This window comes from Pyxicephalus adspersus, chromosome 3, assembly GCF_032062135.1.
Source record: "Pyxicephalus adspersus chromosome 3, UCB_Pads_2.0, whole genome shotgun sequence".
Classification (NCBI taxonomy): Eukaryota; Metazoa; Chordata; class Amphibia; order Anura; family Pyxicephalidae; genus Pyxicephalus; species Pyxicephalus adspersus.
Window position 1 is genome coordinate 26,895,813 of NC_092860.1, and position 27,008 is coordinate 26,922,820.

General features: G+C 38.1%; 2 protein-coding genes across 2 annotated transcripts in view; both read left to right on the forward strand.

Moving 5' to 3' along the window:
- Nucleotides 1-27,008, forward strand: part of ZNF385C (zinc finger protein 385C) — a 182,379-nt gene that overhangs the window by 127,635 nt on the left and 27,736 nt on the right. The window contains exon 3 of the mRNA XM_072404043.1: nucleotides 23,663-23,805. Within this exon, the coding sequence (XP_072260144.1) occupies nucleotides 23,663-23,805 (143 nt within the window). The remainder of the gene's footprint in view (nucleotides 1-23,662; nucleotides 23,806-27,008) is intronic.
- On the forward strand, nucleotides 587-13,753 carry C3H17orf113 (chromosome 3 C17orf113 homolog). Its single transcript, XM_072404041.1, has 3 exons — nucleotides 587-863; nucleotides 3,735-4,345; nucleotides 9,832-13,753. The coding sequence occupies exons 2-3, from the start codon at nucleotides 3,776-3,778 to the stop codon at nucleotides 11,341-11,343; spliced, it is 2,082 nt and encodes a 693-aa protein (XP_072260142.1). The 5' UTR covers nucleotides 587-863; nucleotides 3,735-3,775; the 3' UTR covers nucleotides 11,344-13,753.

A 27,008-nucleotide genomic window follows, 5' to 3' on the forward strand; every position in this document is an offset into this window, starting at 1 on the left:
ATTTCAATGCAGTGGCGGGCAAGCTGCAGTTCATATTAAGGATTCCTTTGGGGACCAAAAAAAAGGACGTTGTGGGCCAGAGTTAGACACCCCTGCTCTACAGGCTCTCAGTCATTAAACTCAACATTCCAGTCTCCTTTCCAAGTCTTCGACAGTCCCGATCTAACAGTCCCAGATGTTTGAGTTTTTTTGTTATATACAATTTTAAAAAATTTTAACGTTAACTATTATTAGCACATTTTTCTTATGTAAAATGTAATGTCTGCTAGATTGTAAGCTCTTCAGGGCAAGGTCCTCTCCTCCTGTGTCACTGTCTGTATCCGTCATTTGCAACCCCTATTTAATTTACAGCACTGCGTAATACTCAATCTTGTTATATTCCCTACAACGTTAGAATATATTGTTCTGTACCACAAAAACTAATTGGGACTGAGGTAAAAGTTATCAATAAAAAAACACTCCCAATGAATCTCTTTACAAGAGCCAAGATATGTATGAATAGGTGGAGGTGTATAGCCTTCCCCAGGCACTAGATGGCAGCACTGACAATGCACAACAGCCATAGACACACACACATTTGCTCTGCACACACTATGGCTGCTCCCATATCTGTGTGTCTGTGCTGCTGCTCCCAGGAAAGCTTCTTTCAACAAAGCTGGATGCTGCATCTCCCTTTAAGTGTTATGGAGGAGCTGGTGACATTCCTGTAAGAGCAGGGCTTCAGTGCTTTACTGACCAGAGAGAATAGTGCATGGAGGAAGCTGCTCTTTGTCTTCACACAGGAGAGGAGGAGGATGGGGGAGTGCTGAGTGTTTTGGTGCAGCCTGGAAAGTTATTCTAATCTCCATCATCCTATACACAGGGTACGTATGTCCCAGTCATTCCATGCCTCTGCACTAACAACCTCAGCCCTGAATATTGCTACATCCCGGAAATACCAATCAGTAACTTTTTCTGCTTTAAAGTCAATATACAGAATGTGTTTTATACTGCTTCCTTTATATATCTGGGAGGAGTATTGTGTTACTTCTATTACAATTCTACACTATGGTTCTGTATTGTATAACTAACAACTAGATGTTATTTTTAACTTCTTGAAGTGCCTAAATGAACGGTGCAGGTAGTCATTACTTTTTCCATTGCATGGTATTTACAATGCGTAAACACTTATATAAATGTTAGATCTTAGCCCATTATATGCTGCTAATGCATTTTCAGCCCACATTCATGATTTATCTTTATGATCAGCTCTTGAATATAGAGAGAATTGTTCTGTATGATGGATACAGGTGTCTGTATTCTTTTGGACACCATATGATGCCAGAGTTTCATCAGATTTTGCTACCTCCAGTGCTGGAATTGCCTGGTGCTGCTTAACTTAATTTAAACACCTCCTGCCCAATGCTTTACTTTAACAACTATTTGGTGGCTAAGCTTACCTGCCCCTTGGTGCATAATCTTACCCCAACTGCCCGAATGCAAACCTTAACACCTCATGTCTGTTGCCTAAACTTACCCTGCAGTCCAGTGGCTAAACCCAACCCCCCTTCCAGGCTTAGTGTCTAACGGTAACCTTCCTGTCCAGTGGCTAACCTAACCTGCCCCATACCCAGTGCAACTATAACACATCCTGCTGGATGCCTAACTTTAACAACTGCCTGGTGCCCAACATTAAGCCTCCTCCCTAGTGCCCAACATTAACTCTATTCGATTCCCAATTTTTACCCTACTGTCCAGTGGCTACGTTTAACCTGTCTTCCTTTATGCCTGGTGCAAAACCAGTGGCCAAATTTAACCCCCTTCCTGCCCAGTGCCTAACCATAAACCCCCTGCCTGGTGCCTGACCTACACAGAACCAAACCCCTCGCTTTAACCCTCCAGGTCCCTTACCTCTGGAGTAGCAAAATATGATGGAACATTACATTGGTACCCTGTTACATCCAGGCACCCTCTGGTTGCCATTTTTTTCAGAGATTTTTTGCAAATGTTAACTTTTCTGAAAGTCAATGTTTGCACACTGCTAGGCATCCTTATGGTACATGGGCCTGGCAGTTGGCTGTCCATACAATGAACACATTGTGGGAGGGGAGTGTCCCGTACCCAGAAGTACTAGATCTTTATCAATCAGAGATATGTTTAGCAGCTAGATTTATTTGTATTTATTTTGTAATACATTTAGGGCAATGCTCACATAGCAAAGTGACATCCCCTTTCCAAAAGTTATTTTACTCAGCTTATTAAACAAGGTCTGCTGACTTCAACCATCAAATTATGTCCTAAGAAAAGAAAAAAACAATCCTGTTTTTTAGATTTTCTTGCAGATAACTGATTATTCGTTGCAAAGTACACTATCACTACATTCACTAAAGCTAAGTATACTTTGTACGGTGATAATTCACCTGCACAAGTGAAATTCCCTTAGTAAATCACCAATGTATTTGTAATTTGAAGTGCTTTTTAGCATGTTACCCTCTTCATGATCAAAATGTTTTCTATTTGGTAAAGGGCTCCTAAATGGACACCTTTTTTACTTTATGAATATATTAGGTGGCAGCTTATTTTAATTTTTATCAGTTTTTTTTCATCAATGTCACCCTACATATAGGTCCACCTAACTGCAATTTATTCTGAAAAATGTGTAGGTTTTTTTAACGTGAATTTTAAGCAATGTTTCATCGACCCTACTTGGCTTAGATCAGAACCTTGAGTTGGCCAGCCCCAAACTAAACTTTTTAAATCCAAAACTTTGAAGAGAATGAATAGTAGTTAACCACATTAGCTCCCATATCTGTATACCCCTTGTGGAGCAGACTGTTTTTTATACATTACGATATTCAATATGTAATAGATATATTATTTATAATATTATATAACTTGTCTCATTTAAAATTACATTTGTGGGTTCAAAAGATGGAAATGTATTTGCAAATGGAAAAAAAACTAAATTTGTGCATTTGCTGGTTATAGCTACACTGAAAGAAAGGCACAAAAAAATAAAAACAGAAAAATTATAATTGGTAAAAAAATTACAAAAAAAAAATCAGCTAAAAAATAATGGTGGAAAAAAAAGGGTTAGTACAGGGTTGAATTGGAATATAGCTTATTAGAAAAACTTGTTTTGCAAGAATGTATGTTTAGATAATGTCCTATGCAGTCCAAAGGTTACACATTTGATCTACATATAATGGAATGGGAAAAAAAAATAATAGTGTTTACTACCGCAGTGATATCACATACATGAGGACCTGCTCACATATCAGGAGCACCAGAGGGTGGAGCAGTGTTCCAGCCATGGGAACAAAGAACAGTATTTTGCTAATTCCAATTCCCCTAGACATAACGCACAATCACATTCACATATCTTACAAAACTGTAAAATACTTTTATCCCTCTTTAATATTAATTTCTCATACCTAGTTTTTATCATAGAATGAATGAGTTTTTAGTCTGCCCAACAGTGCTTGATCCATATTTAGCACTAGCATTTCTTTCAATGGTTAGGAGGACTATAATCTAACATGAATGAACATGTGGTAGACTAAGAACTGTTACAGTTGTATATTATAAGCATTGAGTCCTGGAGCTATAGCAGTCCCACTTTACCACAGGAACCTAACATTTCTTGGTTCCCCAAGTCAAAGCATCCTACACCAACATGTCTTTCAGAATTGGTATGTGAAGCAGTGCATTTCATGATTCCTAATATGTTTTCACTTGTCTCTTTCATCCACCAGTATGAATTCAAACTAGAGATCTTTTCTCAGTTTAGCACATCATGGAAAACATCAGCCCTTCCATAATGTTTGATTTCAGAATGGGTGGCAGTGGAAGTATGGTGACCCCTGGAAAAAAGCCAGCCGGTGAGACCTCAAACTCCAACAAGAAATGCAAGCGATATTTCAATGAGCACTGGAAGGAAGAGTTCACGTGGTTGGAGTTTGACTATGAACGCAAGTTGATGTTCTGTGTTGAGTGTCGTCAGGCCCTTGTGAAGAACAAGCATGGCAAAGCTGAGAACGCCTTCACCGTGGGTACGGATAATTTTCAACGGCATGCACTTTTACGCCACGTGACCTCTGGTGCTCACAAGCAGGCTCTTGCTGTTAATAGGGAACAGTTGGCAATGGAATTACAGTTTCACCAAGAGATGAAGTCTGTTATCAAAACTGAAATGGATCCATCCAAGATAGCCATCATGGCCACTGTTTGCTGCATGGCCAAAGAGAACATCTCCAGCAAGAAACTGTCATCTCTGCTGGAGCTTCAGAAGTTCAATCTATGTGAAGCATTATTGTCTTCTGAGCAAAATGAGTATTATCACTCAAGCAGTGTGAGAGAAATGCAGGTGTGTACAACTCACACAAACAATACTGCTAGCCATAGAACAATATTATGGTGGGTTTGTTTAATTTTGAAGAGGGTCAGTAATATAAGTGACATCTTCAGATGTTTCTGATTTTTTCTGCAGGATAATCTGCAAGTAAAATCTGAAAATGTGAAATGGCCATTTTTTATCGACGCTGTGATTTTTTTTTTTTACTTTAGGGGATCACAACCAATATATATTTGTCTAATATTTCTTGTAAGAAACCCCTGCTCCCACTGATACTATCCCTGTTCTTTCCTGATGGTCCATCATGGGTAGCTGTCAAACTTCTGTATTTCTGGGTATGCAGTGGCATGTGGCATAAAGTGCTTAGGCCTAGTCACCAGTCTTGGAGAGCTTTAAAAATCAGGCCTGTTGTTTCCTAATCAAGATCAAGAAAATAAAGAAGTTAATACTGTGTAAGCTCCGACACTATCTGATATGGAGCTTACACAGGGTTGAGACACAGGAAGGTGAGTATTGTTTTTTTATTTTACCTTTAAGATTATAACTTTTAATGAGGTAGTGGGCATCATATTGGCATGACAACTGGTGCCACTTTTTTCACTCATTTTTCTTCTAGCCTACTATAGTAAAGGAGATCTAGATGCTAACTGGATGATATCTAACTTGCTGAAGCATGGCGTCTGTGAAGCACTTTGTAACATTCAAAAGTGTATGTATATTAACAGAAAAAATAATTAAAAAGAGGCAAACAAGCATAGAAATACTATAAACACCAAAATAGCACCCTAAACATATGTACGATCTAGGGAAAGCCAGTAAACTGATTATATGTCAGGCCCAGCGGTTCTCGAAAGTATATGTAAAATATTAAAAAATCCATGCATTTCTACACTCCAGGCTCGGGTGGGGATGACAGCTGCCTCCTCCATTGTTAGTATGCAAGGATCTGTCCTCCCATCTGTAGGACGATGTAAAATTTTATAATCATTGTAAATACTCCTGAGTAGGCAAACATTAAAATCAAATGACTTTGCACATTAGTGGTGTAGTATCTGTAATTCATTTTTGGATGGCAAATTTAGAATATCCCTGTTGCATTTTCAATTGTGGCTAGTCTAAATATTCAAATTAGACTTTATTTCAGCCCTAGAAATCTCTTTTAGAGCAGAGGTCAGATTGGGAGTAGGAACCAATGAATCTCTGCTATATAAACATGTGCTGATCAGTAACAGGGAGAGCTTGTCAGTCTGCTGCTTCTCCTTCAATGTCCATTCACAGTAGGGGGCAGGTAGGTGACCTATCCTTGTTCCCTAAGGCTACATACACACGTCCAATGGTTCTTGTCAAATATTCGGCTCGGGGCCGATATCGGACGAGAATCTGGCGTGTGTCGTCCATCATCCGAACGACCATCCTGGTTGATTCATGGGCGATGGACGACGAACGATCTTAATAGAAGCGAACGGGGGGAGAGCGAAGCGGGGTGCCGATCCGTCGTTCTCCCCCTACCCTCTCCATAGAGCAGAACGGTGCTGTATGTACAGCACTCGTTCATGCATCGTGCAGTTCTTAGACGCTGGAAAGGAACGTGTCAGATCCTTTCCAATGACAATTATTGCACGTGTGTATGTAGCTTAACTGTAGTAGAGAAGAGATAGGTCAGCAGGCTCGCATTATTGGTCTGGTAGGGCAGTGCAAGTCTTAGCAGGTTAAAATTGCTCCTGTGTACGTTTTTACTTTATTTATGATTTCATCTTTAGTTTTAGGTGTTTTTCTTTGTTGTTGTGCGGCTTTTCATTTATTGTTACATGCAGTGTCCGGGGTTTTTTTGCTGCCCTATCAGACTCCATAGAGTTGAAATCAAACCGCTTGTCATCACTTATACAAAATATTGTGATTTCAATTAAAAAAGAAAAACTGCCAAGCTTTTGCAGACGCTACATATGTAATGGGCAAGTGCTAATACTAGTTCCCTTTCCTGTAGTGTAACAGATCAATATGCATTTATTTATAAATATTCCCTAAAGTGTCTAGAAAGCATAACACATAGCAAAACATAAGGCTGAACTCCAATAACATGGCTAAATATATGGTAGAAATGCACACATATGAATTGTTTTACCTGCCTAATGATTTGCAGTTCTGTTCAGCCAGCTGTGTTTCACATGTCTTTCACACAACATTCAACAATATGATACAAGCTTTGTTATCCTTTAGACTGAAGCTGGAGAATTGATATGAGATGTTTGTAAAACTAAACCCAGAAATAGAGTTGTCGCCGTGTTATATATTTGGCAGAGCTGCATGAAATAGCTGTATTAAAAGTCTTTTGGCAAGTAGGACTGTTCACCCTTTAATAGCTATCACATTAATAATTAATTGGCCACACTAATAAGCAATAACTCACAATTCTTCGCCAAATGCCTGATAACATCAAAACTCCAGACGGGCATATTAGTTTGTCTACATCAGGGTTTCTCAACCAGGGTTCCTCCAGAGGTTGTTAGAGATTACTTGAGCCATGAACAGTTTGTACCTCTCAGGTCAGTTTAATTGACACCAATGATCATTTGGCTATCCGTAAGGATGACATTCTTTCCACTGGCCAGTAATGTACTGTGACAGGAATTCCTAGTGACCGCCACACTAATACACTGCTAGCTGTCAATATTGTAAATTTTTGACAAGGGTTCCCTGAAAATCTGAAATTTATTTTAGGGTTAAAATATTTGAGAAATAATGGTCTACATTTTGGATGAAAAAGGGATTTTGTAGAGACAACCATGGGGGGTTCAACCTAAGCATTGTGGCCAATGTGATTTTGCCATATAGATGTGTGTCTCAAGTAGAAATTGTTCTATGTACCTAGGACAACACAATTTAGGCTTTTATTCACCTGTCAATTATCAGGGCAATTATCAGCTTTGACTCTGATTGGTGGTTGTGTGGGAGGACCAAATCTGATAATATTAGGTAGTAGTAGAATCATATATACTGGTGTCCACAGTCACTCTTGGTTTAAACAATGGCGCATGGATTCCTGAGCTGTATGGTTTCCAAACTCTTTTTTGAAAAGGTCTTCTTTTTTGCTTTAGACATTTGAAGCTAGCACAGCCTCATTCATTGTAATGACTGAGAAGAAAAGTGCCTGGAGGATGTGATGGGGCTTCCCTACTGAAGTGTTCACCCGGGGATCCACACCATGCTCATCCAATGTATAACCATGCTTTCACCACTCCAACTGTTATGTTCATCATACCACAGTGTTTTATTATTCCTCTGGTACAGGATCTTAAGTGATTAAATGTCTGTAGTGAGATGATGGGAAGCCACATTGATTTCAATTGAGGCATTTTCCTGCGTTCATAAATGCTTGAAAACATAATTGCGGTAAAAAAGTGGAATAGACTTTTTCCAGCAATTTGAAGGCAAGCTTTAAAACACCTACATTTCAAACATAGGTTTTTAAAGCCTGAGGTTAAAACGCTGGGGAAACAGTCCATGTAGACCCAGCCTTAAAGAGAGTCCTAGTTACACTCACATATTTTATGTCATTGTTAACCTTAAAAAGGGTTTTTTTTTTTTTTTTGCTCAGCACTTTGTCCTTGGCAGGCTAGTTACATATGTCATGGGTTTTGCTTTTACTGGTTATCCCCCCCCCCCCCACAACACCAAACTAGAAAACAAAACACATAAATCTATAAGTTACTGATTTCTGACACTTCTGATTTTTACAATTTAAGAAAACTTCATGCTACTTGCGGCGGGTGTGGAATATACAGCTAGTGACAACCCCTAAGCAGTAGATAGATTGGGTCTCTGATCAGACATGCGTGAAAGCAGTGCCCAAGAGCCTCCCGGGATGCCTGACGTAGGTAGGCTTTGGGCTCCCATTCATTCTCGACCGCCTAGGCGTCCGAGAATTAGGGGGGCAATGCTGCACCCTTTTTTTTAAAAGAAAAAAAAATGGAATTTTTACCCTACATAAAGGGGTTCTGTAGGTATTCTTTAAGCACCACTACTAAAATGTAATGTGATATAGACTAGTAATAAAGTGTCCACTGATTATTATTTTTTTTTATCACAGCCCTTCTGTATATGTAGAAGTCCCTCACTTGTAACATTTATGCACGAGATGCTGTTTGAAGGACAGAAAAATAGAATACATATGAAGAGCATATGCAAAGGTCACTGGGTTTTGGGTATTTGCCCTTCATAGGAAAAATTGTGCTCCGAATGGCCAGAGCTTTTAATTAATCACTGTCCAGCTCCAGGAGCCTCCGCAAGCCATGGCACGTATCCTGTCCTTCCACGCAGGCTTACAGTTCTTCTCTAGTAAAAGCGCTTCCACCGGAATGAAATGGAATTGTACAGATGCCACAAGGCATTGTCTGAGCCCAGTTAATTCTGGCAGTCGACTGAAGATCTGCATGCCCAGTAACAGCAAGGAGAGAGATCTAAACCTCCTGCACTGGCTTGGTAACATTTAATAGGCCATGTAAAACGTTTCACAAAAGAATAAAATATTTTAAGCATTTTTTTCTTTTTCCCTTTTTTATCAAGGGAAACAACCATGGTATATTTACAGGGGGACTCAAATTATATAATGATTAAGGTACAGAGCTCTAGCTTGCATTACATTTTGTATCCCATACTATTGACAGATAGGTACATCAGGTGCAAAAAACAACCCTAACTTCTTGTTATGGAACAGAGCTGGTCAGTTTAGTTCTGTTCAGGCAGGCTGTAATTATTTGATTATCCTTTAGTATATAACCTTGCATATGTATTTCAAAATGAAATCCATGGTGATGTTTCCAAATGTCTAGGACTGTTAGGGGGCACAAAGAGTGCTTCGAGCCACTGGCTCAGTTCTCTTTGTTCTGTGCCACATCAAAATGAACAGACTGCAGCATCTAATTTGACACTGCATTTTGGTTAACCAAAACTGGCAGAGATAGTTAACAACACCATGAGGACATGAAACCACAGAGGCTGATTGTGTTTTTGTAAGTGGCCAAGGGAGGTAAAACATTCATCTATATAATTGGGACTTGGCAAATTGTGTGTAGGTGATCCGTCTTTATAATAACCACCTCCTAGGGAGATCATTTACAATGCCAGTAATCTTTATGTGTGTTTTTGTTCTTTCAGTATATAGAATATGTTAGTTTACTATAACCCAGATTTTACATAAGAGATGTTTCTTTAGTTGTTTTGCCTGATAGATTCCATACTTTAATTGAATCAAATCAAGATGATTATGACATAGTAAATGATAATGATAATGACATAGTAAATGAAATCGTTTTTTACCTGTTCAGATGTATGAGTTATATCTGCAAAATCTGTTATTCCATTCCAAAACATTTGATGCCTATAATTTCTTTTTTTTTAATTCCTTTGGGGTTAAAAAGTTTACTGAACAATGGTTTTTGTCATCTGTGTGATTTTCCCAAAACAGATTGAGGATTGATATAATCTTGTGTTTGATTCAGGTAGCCATTGTTAAAGTATTGCACAATGAAGATCGGAGGAGATTAAAAGAATCACCTTTTATTGGACTGGTGGTTGATGAGACCGTGGATATAAAAGAGCATCACAGTCTTGTAGTGTTCACAACATCCATTACGCCTTGTGATGGACAGCCATACATCACATTCCTGGGGAGATTTGAGTTAAGTTCAGGGGAGACAACCCCTGTTGTTGAAAAAATAGTTGAGATATTAAATGACTTTCAGATTTCACTTAAAAATGTGGCATGGTTTAGCTCTGATGGATCTTTACTAATGACAGACAAGCAGAATGGTGTTGGAGAGAAGCTGAAGACACTTTGCCCACTTCTAACAGAGTTTCATTGTATCTCACATAGAGGATCTTTGCTTCCAACTGAAAGTTTTGTCAGTGTTGATTATGGGGGAAAATATGAGAGTGTCATGGATGCTGTGTATAGACTTTATGGCAATAAAACTGGAGAAGCTTCTAGTTTTCAAGAGCTGCGTAATGTTATCATTACTTGTGGTATAGACTTGAATTGTCCAGGAACAGTTCACTGGACAGCCATATTGCCAGCTGTTGAAAGCATTGATTCTCTATGGCCAACTTTAGTTCTTTTGCTTGAAAGTGAATCTGCAAAATCACCTATAGCCAGTGGATTATGTATAGAGTTGAAAAAATTCTGGTTTGTGGCTTTTACGAAGGTCCTTCTGGACATTCTTCCCATCTTCCAAAAACTTAACCAGTTTTTTCAAATTGAAGATCTAGATATATCAATGATAAATCCAATAGTTTTGGCTTCACAGGCCACCCTGCAGGCACAAAAAAACACTAATGGCCCAAACTTACAAGAGTTCCTTAATGAGCTAAATGAGCATCCTGATGATGACAATGAAAGTAGGTTCTACTACAAAGGAGTAGAGTTAGGTGACTGTTCCAAGATTCATTTGAAAGGCTTTGAGCTTATAAAAGAAGCTTGTCTTGACTGTGTCTGCAGGAACCTCCTAGATCGCTTCCCTGGAAATGTTCTTCAGGTAATAGGTTCCCTCTCTACTATTTTAAACCCAAAGTGTTACCCCTCCTCCTTGGATGATATTAGTGCCTATGGTGAGCTGGAGCTTCGACATCTCCTGCAGTATTTTTCAAATGTGCTCCTTCCAGAACGAGCGTCAAATGACTTTGCCCTCTTCAAGCGCATTGTGTTCAGCCTCAGTCACCTGACATTTCGAGAACTCTGCATAAAGCTAGTCCACAGCAACTCCGAGATGCATGAGTTGTTTCCTGACTTTACAGTTTTGGCAGCTGTGGCATTAGTCATGCCAGTGGGGTCTACTCTTTTTGAAAAGATAAATCGGGCGAAGGAGCTGTGGAAAAAACATCACCTTGAAGGTATAGTTGAAGGTGGTTTTAGTGAAGTTCTAAAAATCAGTATTGATAGACCTTCCCTAAATGAACTAGACTTTGCTAAAGCAATTGACTTCTTTGAAGACATTCGACAATTAGAGGATAAGTGACAGTGTCGAAATGGGGAAAGTAGTACCAAACATTGAATTGCTTAGCTAAAAACAAGGTGAAGTGAAGAGGAAATACTCATTCCAAGATAATGCCAGTTCTACATGACAAAAGGCAACCTTCCAAAGCTCACTGCTGATTTTACCACTTTAAATATGATACCCTTTGCATATTTTCATGGTATCTGTTTTATTACTTTTATTATGGACAGCTCAACTGGGCTTTGAGCACTACTGTATCCAAAATTCGCTTACCCACTGTTAAGCATGAGGAGGCTTTTTCATGACTGGTCAACTAAAAATGTGTTGGTTTTATATATTTTCAACTTGTTTTTATGTTTACATATGATTTTTACCAAAACATTGATCATGGATCTTTATCCCAAGGTAATGAATTTTTGAATTTGTAAAAGAGTAGTCTTTGTTAGGTCTTCTGTCTTCCTGGTTTGTATTCTTCTGTCCCTCAGTCTATTGTGCCACTTTCATGTGTTTAATACTTTGGATTTGTTAAGAGTTGTAATAACATCACTGACCTACTCACAACTGGAACAAACTGTTTAATGGAATTCTTCTAAAACTGCTATAAGTTCATGGGCTAACAAAATGTCAGGTCAAAGAAAACTGGAAAGCTATTTCTACCCCAGATATTCATGGATCATTGTTTAGAATATTTATCTCCAGACCTATAATTATGTAGGCTGCTGTTGCTGACCTGGTTCTAAAAAATACTGCTTGTCTGATTGGTGTTCTGATTTTCTGCCCTTAGTAGTGACTGAAGCCATGGCCAACAATGTGCAGCACATGTGTTTAACTAATTTTGGCATTGCATTCTTTTTTCAGGTGCATGACTTTACATCCAGGCAAATCACATTCTTTCAAAAGGGTCAGCAATGGCAGCCTACATCATCTCCCAGTATATGCCCACTTTAAATACAGTTGATATGGGATTTCTTGCTAAAGGTTATTGATGTAAAGTTTTTGTTATAGTTTGGAAAAAACGGGAAAAGGGTAGAAACTTTAAAAAAAAAATACTGCTTATATTAAGCATTCCTCTCACTTCCTATTGTGTCAGGCAGTGAAGAAAACATAGCAATAATGGCACTTCACTTAAATTGTAAAGGATTAGAACTATGGTTCGCTTTTTTGTTACTGTTTTTTGTTTCCACTGTGGAGATTTCTTTATTTCCCTGTTGTGTTATAAAGACACACTCCCTGCTTGGAGTGTAATCTTTCCACACAACAAAAAAATATAGTTCTGTTTTAAACATAGTCCCAGAACATTACTTACTTAGAAAACACATTGTGAAACCACTTGGTAAATAAAACTGGCTGCTACTTTGCTTTGATTATGCTGAATAAAGACAATCTGTCCCCACTTGAAAAGAACCATTTTGTTAAAGCAATATCTACGTGAATACAAACTATGCAGTTGTCCTTTGTCTCTTTGTTTGCTCTTCCATCTTTAACTGATCGGTTATATTTAAAATGTATTTAGTATAACTTCACTAAAACTGGTTACTTCATTTGTTTGACCCTTTGGATAATTTATTTGCTCCAAACTCAGCAATAAAATCCCTCCAAAAACCTCCAGTGCAGATATGTCTCACATGTTTGTGCTCCCTGATCATATTTAAGATGAATCTTCTTACCTTAGCTGTTCTTCTTTAGATTTTCAGAAAAGCAGTTACTTGATTGGAGCCAAAAAGAATTTTAGAAGTCTGACTAGTGAAGCGAGGGATTTAGAGAGACTCCTCAGAATAAACCTTATGACTAGTTATTGGAAATGCAATTTACTATGCGGCTGAACAAATCACAGCACAGCTTCTATGATAGAACACTGAGTGATATTAAGCGATTGATACATTCCAGTATACTTTTCTAAACAGTCAGTAAAAGTAAAAAGAAATGCGTATGTAGTGCGAATATGCAGTGTTACAAAGCAAGTAGATGCCAGCACTCGAAGTAGGAACTAATACAAATATTCTGGCCACAACAATACTATATCCTTTTAAAAAAACAAAGGGTACCTCCGGCTTTCTGACAGCAGTAGTGGTGGGTTACTGCAAGGCTTATACACCAACCACTTAATAAATCAGGCCCAATGTCTAATTCAGTCTCTGAATGATTTTTATTTGTTACTCTAAAAACTCAAGAGTTGCCGAATTAGGTAATCACTTGCCGAATGAAGTAATACGATTTTGCATATTGATTCTTTATGGTTCACATTACACAGTTGGGAGTCCAAATAAACTAATAAATGCTTTATGTATGTCATTTGTATGCCTGAAATGTAGTATCAATGTCATTAGGTTTATAAAAGTGTGAATAGAAAGTGAAAAGACAATGCCATTTCAATAGGTAATTGGCTTTATGTGGACAATGCAACATATGCAATTCCAGTGTTCAGCCCTGCTAGCCAACAGAAGGGGATTTCCTAACTCTTAACATACAAAAAGTAAGTGTACCGTCAGCACAGTGCAGTCAGTGCCCCCGACTGCACCTTTTTAATTTTTAATATACTAATTGGGTGTATTTTATATTTATTGAAAGCATACAACAGCTTTTTATCACTGCCAGTGATTGGTGTTTAACAAAGGCATATGAAGATGGTGCTGACCAGGTGGAATACATCCAGCAGGCCCCCTTACCTGCACATTTGATTTGACACTGGGCTGAACAGTCCCTTCTCTACGTTTTATATTCCACGCTCCAAAGAAGGGAGCTAGGGGGGCCATACTATAGTACAACCCAAGATAGGTGCATTCTGGAGAGTACAGATTGCTTTGGGGGTGATTTAACTCTGGGTACATCCTAGGGCAATTCCTCTTCAGGAGAAGTAGGAGAGGTTAGCACTCTGGCCTTTGCAGCATTTCTAGGTTTAAATATCAGCCAGGGAACTATATGCATGGAGATTGCATGTTCTCCCTGTCTTTGCATAGGTTTCCCCTGGGTACGCTTCTTTCCTCCCACAATCCAAAAACATGTAATAGGGTTGATTGGCTTCCCTCTAAAATTTACTTTAGACTGTGTTAATGACAAATGGTGAGCCCCTTTGAAGGACAGCTGGACTATAGACTTTGTGAAGCGCTGCGTAATGTGTCAACGCTTTATAAATACTAGTTAATAATATTACACATTCTTCCAGCACTGTCTGAACTGAGTCTGTGGGAGATAGAAAACACATCTGAATTTATTGTGCACAACATTCATCGGGGATTCATGATAGATCTGCAGGTAACATATAGCTGTACTGTATAACCTAGATGCACATTTTATAAAAAGATAAATTTCACAATCATAAGCCAACGGAGTTTTAAACTTATATGGTATTGACCTTAGTGGTGATGTATGTACACATATGAGTTTAAACATATTACAACTCAAATGAAAACACTTTTTGGAGTTTATTATTTGGACTCATATATGAATTCAGATTTTACAATAGTTTTGACATTCAAGAATTGCTTCCAACCTCACAGTCCTGGCACATATCATAAATTTTTCTTCCCCATCTCCACAGCAAACCATTAAACATCCAGTAACAAAATCACAGCATACCTCTATTATTATACTCCCATATAAGCAATGCAGCACAGCTGATTAGTTCCTTTTGCAGCTTCTTCCTATTGCAGTTGAAATTTTGCCATACAGGGACTATAGGAGACTGATACCAAGTTATATGCAGATATTTACACAATTTGTATTTGCAAAAAACTAATTGCATAACATATTTTACTTTAGATGCAATATTTCTCATCCAAATTTTTGCCTCATTTTAACTGCACAGACTTTGAACCAAACTGAGCTATATTTAAGATGTATGTAGCATGAAGAGGTGGGGGGCAGAAAGTCTAAAGGAGGCAGTTTGCCTATTCTGTATCAGCATACTAAAAAAGAATGGCATACTGCCACCCTACTGTGTCAAATGTGCTGTTCTACAAGTACAGTACAATATTTCTCAAACAACAATGGGCAAACAATACAAGGACAGCAACAATAAAAACTCAGCAGGCAGGGCTGCAGTCTGGACTCCACGAATATGAGCGATTCTACAGATTTATCTGCTACCTGCAGTGCTGGGGTTTAAAAATGAAATAAGCACTTCCAAGTGTAGTTAATGCTCTTGATCACATGCCGATTTTTTAAAACAATAAAAAATCTCTAAGATTTCACAGAAAGAATTGTCAACAATAGCTTTTCTTGATTATATATTATAACCCTCTTTCCTTTCTTTCTGGTATACATTTTGATCCTTTTTAATAATAGATGGACAGTTGTGCTTGCTTAGTTGTCACTTTTAGATTACAATTATGACTGGTCTAACAATTCTCCATAAATGACTGCATTTGGACACTTTCCATATAACTTCCACAACTCATCCCAACAAAGTTTAAATAAATTATATGTGATTACTTGTTTACCTAATGCAGATAAACAGGTAAATGTCAAAAGTTCTCTAACACACCACACTTGACAATGCAAGAATTACCCTGCTATAGCTGATGACCTTCTGAAAATACGTGTTGATATGCTAACTCATTGACTTCAATACTTCAAATCAACACACAGGTGCATCAAATTGCACAGATCATCAAAAAATAGGATGCTTGAGCCTGAGCACATGGGCTCAATTATTGCATGGTAAACCTCTAATGGGTAATATGGAGCTGTCGGGATCATCAGGTAGTCTATACCTCTGGTTCCCTGACCGATCAGTGATCCTACAATGTCCAGGCATGTTACATGTAACACACAAGCATACTCTGATATCAGATATGTTCCTATATGAGCCCACACCACCTCTGATCTGCACAATTTGTTTGTCAACAAAGGGAATGCATAAGTTCCAGAAAATTTAAGATGTTAAGAAGGAGAAGTCAGAAGGTTTTCCTCAGACACATTTTTCGTTACACTTATAGATGCAAAGTAAATGTTTAGTTCCTGAGTTAAACTTTACATATCACAAGGTAATATGGAAGCAGTATTAGAATACTTGCAGTAGAGTTTAATCAGAGAACTGAATGTCATACCAATTTAGGTTTCCAAAGATTGATAAATGCACAGGTTTTCCTCAATGTGCATTGCAGTGGAGATGCTATAGTTATAGGTGGCCACAAAACAACAGTCATTAACACATCATGAATTTTACATGGCTAACAGGGCCAGTGGCAATTTTATATGGTATGCATAAAATTATAAGTCAGTCTACACAAATCTTTTAACGGGTGAATATGTTTCTAAGTGCTGGTTGCATTTTGAAGATGGATTCCAGTCAAACAGCTATATACATGCAATAATACAAGACAAATATCTTTGTCTTTACCCAACAAAAGTCTTACTGCTCATCCTGTCCTGAGACATCTGCATCAAGGCACAGCATGCTGTCATTATGCATAAGAGTTAGGTCACCTCCCTATTATTGGACAGTATAGAAGTAGCAACAAACTTATAAAGTCATCCCTCAGCTCTCTTCTCTCATTTCTTGTCTTCTAGTGCAGTGGTCACCAACCTGTTGGACCTCATGGACCTTTAAATTTACAGAGTCCAGACTGCGCATGTTCAGGGAGCCATGTGTCATTCAAAGAGGAAGAATCTTCTCCCAGAGTGACGTCATGATATTAGAATTCGCCCACCTCAGTGTGCCTGCGATCTATACACGGGACATGGTCAATGGCCAGTGCGGGTCCCTCTGACCCCGTTGGGGGGCGCACCGGCAAGAGGTGCGGACCACCAAAATATATAAAACAGACAAAAGAAAAGGACTCCAGTCACCAATATCATTTATGGCCTCAGATTACTAAAATGTGTCAAAAGCCACAATTGTTTTTACCTTTACCTTACCATAAAGGGGTAAGTGGTTAGAACCCCCATTACGTCTTGCTGTCTGTATCCACACTGAGACGATTCACCTCTGTATTTGTCCCAGTGGAGACTGGAGATATAGACGAATCTAAAGAGCAGAATGTGAGAAAAATCCACTGAAAATGATTATTCATTTCATTCACGACTAGGAGGAGAAATTTCTTTATTTTCTAGCAATGATCTCTTAGTTTTGTGTACTAGAAAGTTAAAGTACAGGTCATATAGAGTATATTTTTGCAATACATGGAAGTTACGCCATGTTTTATCTTTAATCATCCTGCAGGAAGAAAAATTGTACCTGCTGATCAAATGCATGCAGTGCTTAATTTTTCTTTATAGGATAACACATTCTGGGATTTTGTAGATTGAAAACACAAGTAATTGCTAAACTACTAAATCCACCCTCTCTTCATCTTCTATCAGCTTGCATTTAAATTGCTGAAGGTCATCCCAGCTGGAGGATGACCAGCATCATCTGGGCCTTTCTTTCCCAGCCCTACTGTTCTCGGCTTGCCCCTTTCATTAATCATTTTTTTTCAACCATTAAAGGGCTAAACATTTACCGTATTTTTCGCCATATAAGACGCTCCGGAATATAAGACTCACCCAATTTTAAAGGAGGAAAATCTTGAAAAAAAAGATTCTGAAAGATTATTCCCCTTCTGATCACTCATGTGCCATTCATACCGGTATTCCCCTTCTGATCACTCTGTGTCATTCAAATTCCCCTTCTGATCACTCTGTGTCATTCAAATTCCCCTTCTGATCACTCTGTGTCATTCAAATTCCCCTTCTGATCGCTTTTTTTCCACTGTACGGCAGTTAGGACAAGGAACAGCAGGGGGCGCTGTGCCGGCTTCTTTCACTGCAGCCAGGAGAAGACACGCTGCTGCCAGAGAGGAGAGGAGATTCACGCTGCATGCAGCCAGCGAGGAGAAGAGACACACGCAGGATCGGGTGAGTATCTTTTTTTAATTATTTTATAACACATTTGTCGTATAGGACGCACCAACTTTTCCCCCCCAGTTTTGGGGAAGAAAAAGTGCGTCTTATACGGCAAAAAATACGGTACTTGCACAAGTCCTCTTGAGTGGAGTACTGAAAAAGAAAGCCGTGTACTTCAGCCTGCTGACCAATCTCACGAGTCTTGATCTGCCTGCAGTGCACAGAGAAGCACATAGGCCAACTGATAGCATCACTAGGTGTAAAATATGCTTTTAATAAAAATGTCATTAGCATGTTAATCAGGTGGGAAAGGAACGAAGAATGAAGGAAGAAAGTCATGTAAATTAAACATAAGCTTTATCTTTGTCTATTGCTCTTGCTTTAATGATGATTGCTCTAATGATTTGTTTCCATTCCATCAAGCCAAAGGACTTTTCAGCACTACATTGTAATAGTAACAAAAGGCAGTCCTAGACAGCCAGCTATATCTTTGCACTTTCACAAGAAGAGGGTAATACCAACATTTTCAAGCCTGTTTGAAGATCCCTGTAACAACCAACTCGTACTTGTTTACAGCCTACTATTTACACCAACACTGCAAAATTATCGCTAGCAATAAAACTGATTCAGTGACTTATATGGCCTGCCTTAAATCTGTGTTTGGTAATGTAATTGTTGAGAGGCAAAAAAAAGGCACCAACAGATTACTGACTTCAACGTCACTTTTCCTTTCAGAATCCATTTCTGTCAAAGCAGATGAGGTCGGCTTTTTACTTATAGCAATAACAGCATAAATCAAAGATTAGGCTTTTCAGCTCTGGAGCTGCTAGAGGTACAAATGTTGGTTTCCTGATTTCTTTTTAAGAAAATAATCTAGAGTATATTTAACATCAAGAAACAAATAAATGATTTGGCACCTGTTTTCCTGACATTGCTTTCAGTTTATACTTTATATAAACTATAAAAAAAAAACTTTTACTTTGAAAAAAAAAAAAATAAAGGCTACTTGAACTGTGTGTTAAAGTCAGCTAAATATCTTTCAGGTGCATCAGAATAAAGGATGTTTAAAATATTAGGCCAATTTCAATCTTGCAGCCAGCTGCAGTGTGCCACATTCTCAACTGCGCACCCTTTCAGCTGTATGCGAGTGGTTGGAAACCACTTTTTACACTTGGTTGCAGTTAGGTTACGCCACGATTTCTGAAAATGACATGTCCTTTCTGACCATGCAGTTGCTTTTCCTCCTCAGCAGAAAGAACTGCACCAATACCCTATACACAAGAGCAACACATGCCCCGAAGAGGCTTACTCCTCAGTTTGCAACTGCAAGTGTGAATAGAGCCTTACAATTTTCTTTTTTCAAAAAGCAGCTACAGTCCTCTGCAACATTGTTCATATCACTCATATGCAAGCAGGCACAGCTCACAAGAGAGTGGCAACTCTGCTTTGAATTCAACAACTTCAGTGCCACCCTATCACAGGAAGCTGCATTTGGTGGACTTTACGTTCAGGATCCACAAATATTTGGGAAGAAAAAAGCTGATATAATTAAATACTTCAGCACATATTTTTATAGAAGACCATAGTTCTATCTAAAGTCTGTTAATCTAACATTTGTTATGATTATTGAGAAGCAAGCACAACTGGCAATACTAGATTGCAATATTTTTCTGAGGTTTTGAAGAGTAGCCATCTGGCCAGTATGACTTGGACAAGTGCACTTGAGACCATTTTCATTTCTAATCCACTTTCTGATAAAGTCATTGGATTTGAAATGAAAATGAAGGGAATTTACCAGCCAACCAAGAGAAAGAGAGAATGTGCCCTCTCTGACCAATCACAAAAATTACCGTCTGAGCAACGTGTACCAATTCACAAAAGGGGTAAAACAGAAAATTCATTTGTCCTGTCACCACAATCAGAATTGGATAACAAGTTACAACTTCAGTAGATGTAAACGGTGGAAACTAGAACTGCAAGTCTTAGAAAATACAACCAGTTAGCAACCAGTTGTCCTACAGGGACAACCGACGTCCAGTCCAGGGAGTAGCGGGGGGAATAAAAGCAACAAGAAGGGTTTTCAGGAGCCCCTCCCACCACACACCCCTTACCCCTTCAGTCTGAAAGCCTTTTTCTTCCTGTTAAATACATCTCTTAGTATTGCCATGAAATTTCTATTTCTGTAAACTCGGTTGCTGATTACCTTTTAATATAGTAAAACAAATATATCTATCACACTACATTCAGATAGCCATAATACATTCTTGATGCTTCAATAGTTTTATCCTCTTGCAGGCTGTTTATGAGGGGACAGCTTCTTCTCTTAAGAACAGTTATGATGTATATTGAAAGAAATTGATCTACAAGTGTGCAGATTATTACAAGGAATACACAATTTATTTATTTTTTTCATGGATATCCCTTCTAAAACAATACGTACATGTGCAGAAAACAGATAAATTGGTATAATGTCCAGTGAGCTGTCTACAAATAGCAAAAGTCCACTGTTGCTTTCAAGCTTGGGATTAGGAAGAAACAATGGCAAGTTTGAAAGTGGTAAATTCAAACATCAGATATACTGCTGTAAATGCCTTAGTTCAGAAAAGCATTTTCTGACATTGGGATCACTGCCATTCACCTCTGGCAACAAGTCAACTGCCCCTTGGTTATCAGTGAAATAAATTGGAGTGGTTGAATTTCAATATAGGCGTATTAACTCCACGGTTGACATCCAATTGCCTGAATTTAGCCTTTGAGTGTGCATGTTACAAATCAGGAGTCCATAAGAGAGGGTATTGGATGTATAGGAGGTAATTGACGTATTCCTCTTCATCTTCCAATAAAGTTCTGAATGTCTAAGCAGCCAATTGCTTGGCACCAACACTGCCATGTGTGGGCAGGATGAGAGTACTTCAGAAGCCAAACAGTGATGGAAAAACAAGGGGAAGGTAATTATGAGTAGTTTGGGGATAGGAATTCAAGAATCACTTTGCCTGGCATGTGCAACACACAGGTTTACTTTTAATACCAAGCAATTAAAATATTATTTAGATCATATAATCATTTCTAGTGCACATTATTTATAGAATTGACTGTCGTTTATTGGCTTAGTGCTAAAACTTTTCAGTAATTCTTTTTAACCTATGCTAGTTAAACTAACTGTATCCCCTGGCACTGGTTGCTGCAGATCACCAAATAGCCACCTTCTATTCGCATTCTAATGGCCTCCCTCTGGCTACATAGTAGGAGGGTGGGACAGTAATCTGAACTTTAATACTGTGGCTGGAAAAATTCAAATATAATAAATAAAGGATAACCCTATGATGTAACTAGAGAGGATCATGTGGGATATTGAAGAGTAGGGGGAAGTACGTGACATTGCGGTGACAACCTTTCAGGGACAAATGCATGCTGATCCAGCAATTCTGTCATGACAATATAGGTAAGAAATACGTGGGATTTGAAGTTATAAAAGTGTAATGAGGACATTTTTAAAGGTGGCAATAATTACCTTTATATAGAAAAGCTAATTATTTTTCGACACACTTTGTATTTACCTCTGTTTTTCTATCTTTATGGGTAATCCTGTTTAGAAGCACACTTTCTTTGGCCAATTCAACAATAAATCCAAGACACGGTGCCTAAAATCTGCAGTCCTGCAAGCATTTATAATGCTGCCCTTAAGACTTGAGACCCCAAAGGGACTCTTGTGCTGTTAATCTCTATCGTTTGATTTCGCCGTCTCTGATTTTTTTTCTTTCTATAAATATAGATTTAATTTAGTCTTTCGTTCTATAAACGTTTCCCAGATTTCCCCTCGGGGGATTTTGAATTAATTTGAGCAAAGCCACGCTTGAGAGGGCCTGCTGCAGTTTCTATGCCTGTAGTTAGAAGCAGTTTGGGGACGCTGATAAGGATTTCAATAGGGCCATTTTACCAGAAAGAGGTCACTTTATCTCTGTCAGACTGCTGCAGTCTGTATTTTTATGATGGGAAAGAACCAATTTCCTCTACATCTCGATATCTAATCTTTATGTCATGTTACACAAAATATTTAAACAAAAGAGAGGTATCAAGACAAGACAGAATGCTGAATGGTGTCAAAGGGGAGGAATAATGGCGACAGTAGTATAATATTACTCATAGAGGCAGTCAGTAAAAAAAATATGTTATAGGCACACTAGAAAATTCATAGACTTACCTGTAAGACTTCTTCTGCCCAATATAAAATCTTCCGATATAGAAACCTGCTCACTTTTAGAAATAGGGCACAGCCATTGCTGAGTTATTTTTAAAGTGCAGTCTCCAGAGCTGTCATCTTTACCTTGGTGAACTTGGTGAGTGACTAACTGAACGACCTGAAATACCTAAAATACCAATGGCCAATTGTACTGTTCAAACCATAAGCTAATGATTGGCTTTGGGTCATCCTAAGTTGCACTACAATGCACAGTACAGCCATGAGGGGATTACTGTCCATGCAAAGAATTGTCCATTTGGTTAATTTATTTGCCTTGATATTTCAGGATTGGATCGTCAAGTACATGGGTCCATTAGCTCCCATTATGGTTACATCAGCCTTGCGCACACAAAATCTATTATTAAATATTCACAGAATCATATTATACGTGAAAGTTCTTCAGAGCTACAAACATTTTGGATTGCATTTTTCTGTTTTGTGTTTTTTTTTTTTAGCCTTTTAAGGCACTGAGGTGTCTTTCAGCGACTTGGAGGGCAGTTCTGTGAACCCCCCCCCCCCCCGTAGTAATAATTGTAGCTTATCTTCAGATTTGATTTACCCAAGGTTGGATATCACTAGGTTTTCTATGCAAAAAGTGTAATTAAAACAGAGGGCATTGGTGTGTTGAGAAACGTGGTATATATGTTTTATGGTTGTCCTTTTTTTTTTCTTGCTCATTTCTTCTCCCAGATGTCTCACTTGTACTTTTTTTTTCTTTGGTTTATAAAATTGTGAATTCCAATGCTGTCTCATTAAAATGTAATGTTTGGCACCTAGATATAAAATTTAACTTTTTGAAGGGCTTACAAATAAAAATATATATATATATATATATATATATATATATATATATATGTTACAATTATTAATCTTAAAACCATTTTTTACCACTGTTACAATAAAAAAGGCAATACGTAATTGGGTTTTGCAGAAAATTGAGTTATCAGTTCAAAAGGAATGGAAAAATCATAATCTTTGTTTTAGTATTGTTCCTAGCGGATTTTATTGTCACAGCTTAAATTACATTTATTACGTGTCTGTTGAAACAACTGATGTCTGTAAATAAGTAATTGGTATAACTAATGACGTTTTGACATGGTCTGATATTCTCTAGGCAAATATCAATAAGCATACCAATATACCAAAGTATAATCATTTATTGTTATTCCAAACCAAAGTATTGTACAATTCAACACCCAGACCTAATTACTTAGAATTACCTATAGCACATGCTGTTCATGTCAGTAAAAGTGACCGATAACTCTTCTATTGCAGGTGCTCCTACTCATGGTGGTCCATTGCTGGCTTCTCTAGGGATCCCCAACAGGGCGATACAGACACACTTAGACATCAAACATCTTCTTACATTCAGGATCAATGGAGTCTCTCCGCTTAGCCTCTTCCCCAACTTTAATGCAGTAAGTGAATCCAAAATCCATATGTATCTTAAATCTCTTATAAATGTCACAAAAATTGTTAGCATGTTTTCATGTTTACACTAGCCAGTCAAAGAATGGGAGCCAACAATTTATTTGCTTAGCATTCATTCTTTGTATAGTGAAGTCTTTGTCTATAGGTAGGAAGCAAGCCTTGAACATAGAAAGTGACCTGTAAATCTAATGTAGAATAAACTGACAAACAACTTTGTGGTCTCCTTAACTGCTGATTTGGATGACAGAATCCAGAGGATCCAGAGCAGTATTAAATATGAGATTCAGATTTCCTTTTAGAGTATATTTGTGTTGTTTTTAGTGGTCAATTTGTATTTTTGGTACAAGGAAAACCTAATTGAATGACATATCGTTGTCAGTCTATAAAGCATTTGCTAAAAAAAAAAAATTGCCATTTTTTCATATATTATTTTTTTTTCTTTTTGATCCTGCTTTTGCTCCACATTGTTTCTAATGTCCTGCAGACACTTTCTATCGACATGTATGCATTGCAGCTGCTTCATGGATTTTTCTGGGCCCAGGTGCTAATGATGACAACAGTGGACCATGTCTTTGCAATGTGTGTTGATAACACCACTTTTAGTCTTCATACAAACTTTGGGTGAGATTGCAGAAGCACAATTTGAAAACAAGGCCAGAGCATTGTTACCTTACAACAGGAAGTACTTAAAATTACATTAACATGGTGAAGTTTATGTGATATTGTAGTAATTGGGTTTACATCTAAATTAACAAAGTTATGTCAATAAATGTACACTAGATATTACAATGATTCGCCAATCTGGATTTTTTTTTTTGCTTTGTAACACATTTCCACTGCCTTAGGGCTCCTAAAATAAATAATAAGTGGATTAGGGAACATTCACTAGCTGGTCATCACAATTATTACCTGCACATAAGTACCAAAGTGTGGTGAAAGTATCTAGTACTGCTGTTGTGTCTATAAGAACACGCTTACTGGACCTCCATCACACAAGCATGATGATATTGGGAATTACAGTCAATCAGAAGAAAATATCCAAGTGTCTGTATTAAAATAAAGTTGAACCCCAGTTACTATTGGATGAACTATTCTTATTTCAGCTTCAGTGTAACATGTGCCATGTTGGAGACACATCGTTACACCATAGGTGTGGATGTAAATCTGAGTTATGAAAGTCACAATAGTGTGTATACCCTCAACCCCTTTGGGCAAAAATAATTTCTGAAGATACACTCCATTTAGCTTTATACACATGGATAGAGAATCGAGTCTTAGTTGGATGACTTTTCCAAATCTATAATGCCAGCATTGTCCTTGCTTCTGGCCTAAGGCTTAGCAAGATTATCTTATCTCTGCTGTGACTGTCAGAATAAAGGTTGCACTTTAAGGCCAATCGTATTTCTTTGCAAAACTATTTAGCTAAAGAGACAGGTGCATCTGTCTTCAAGGCAGTAAGCTGGCAGGATGAGAGGTGTTATCAGGGCCCCAAACTCCATTCAGAGGAGTGAGCTGCATGACAATGTGTAATGATTAATGTGCTGTCTGGATTTCCAAATTCTCCTCAACAGCAAGGCCCAGTTTAAGAAAAGAGGAGCAGTGCTTGTGTGGAACGTACCTGTTAAAAAGAGATTCCATGTGATAGTTCCAATGAGTTAATATGTGCATATAGATTGTATTTGCTACTTACACAGAATAAAACATGCTAGTATTGTGTAAGACCTTCTACCCTAAATTTTTCAGTTTGGTGGAGAACATTGATAACATGTTGTGTGTGAAACAACTTACCCTTGCCACAGCTGTTTAAGGTTTCATACCATAGACTTGCTCTGGTGCTTTGGTAATCTAGGAAGTCCAAAGAAAGTGCACAAAAGGATTCCACTTATATCTGCTTACTGAACCATCATTCTGCCATAGTCACAAGAAAACTGCCTGAGCCATCAGTAAGCCAATTCCATGAAGTTAATACCCTTTAAAACATAGACTAAGTCAGTTTTTCGAAATTTTTTTATAGATTAAAATAGGAAACTGTTATGTATATATATATATATATATATATATATATATACAAAACCCCCATCAAAATGATTTCTTGGAACTGTCCTGGTATTTAACCTAATCCTAGGGTTCCTGTGAGACACTATATCTCTTGTTATTATGCAAACCCTCTAATGACTGAACAATGCACTTCAACTTTGAATATTAATAACTTTCTTCTCAGATACAACTATTTTCTGCCATGGTCCAAGCTAACTGCTCTCCATTCTGTGGCCCCATTCCTTGGTAGCCTTTCTTTTGGCAGCCTCCAGTGGTCTTTCAGGGTACAGTTTATGCATAGAAATGAATGGAGCTGTAGGCCTATCCACAATATAAAAAGAAGTTAGCCATGACGATTTGGGAAAATAGATGAAGGTGACAGGTAAGTATTTCACCGAGTGGGCTACACTGAAAGGTTTGGAGAAACCTTTCAATGGTTTTATACATAATTATTAAAATATATTCTGTATTTGTCATTTGCCACACTAAACTTTTAAGATATATATCTTGCATCTCTGATAGTAAATACACAAATAAAGCTATCTTGCATTAAGTGTTGTTTAGATACATTCTGCTAGAGGTCTCCTGTGACATTTAACCTTAGACATGCATTCTTCCTTTGCTCTTCCTCACTTCCGAAGTTTTTAGGTTTAGCTGCTCATTGGTTGGCTTTAATGTGGTTGAGAAACTAGAGAAATTTCTGGAATGCTAAATACTAGCAGCCCTGGTCAGGACCCAATGTGTCCAAGGGGATAGAGATAATAATCTTTAATATAATCTTTAATATGAATCTGAATATTTTTTTGCTGTGTGCTGTGACCAAAGTAAAAGTAAAAGTAAAGGAGTGGGTTCCTTAGCCACTACAGTGCAATGGTCTAGTCCAGGTATTCTATCCTGAAGGCAAACCAAGAAGGAAAGAGCTTTTGTTGTGTTTTACTTTTCCTTAACCACCTAGCCGTTATGCCCGACCTTCGTACGGGCAAAAAAAAATGGCTAGGATGGTTAAGCCCGTATTTTTGTCACAGCCTTACCTCCATGGTCCCGCTGTGCACATCCAGCGTCGTCCTCCGTCCATCGTCGTCCGTCGATCTCCCTCTCCAGCGTCGGGTGCCAGCGGGACCAGTAAGATGCCGGCCGGTATCTTGTGTTCCGC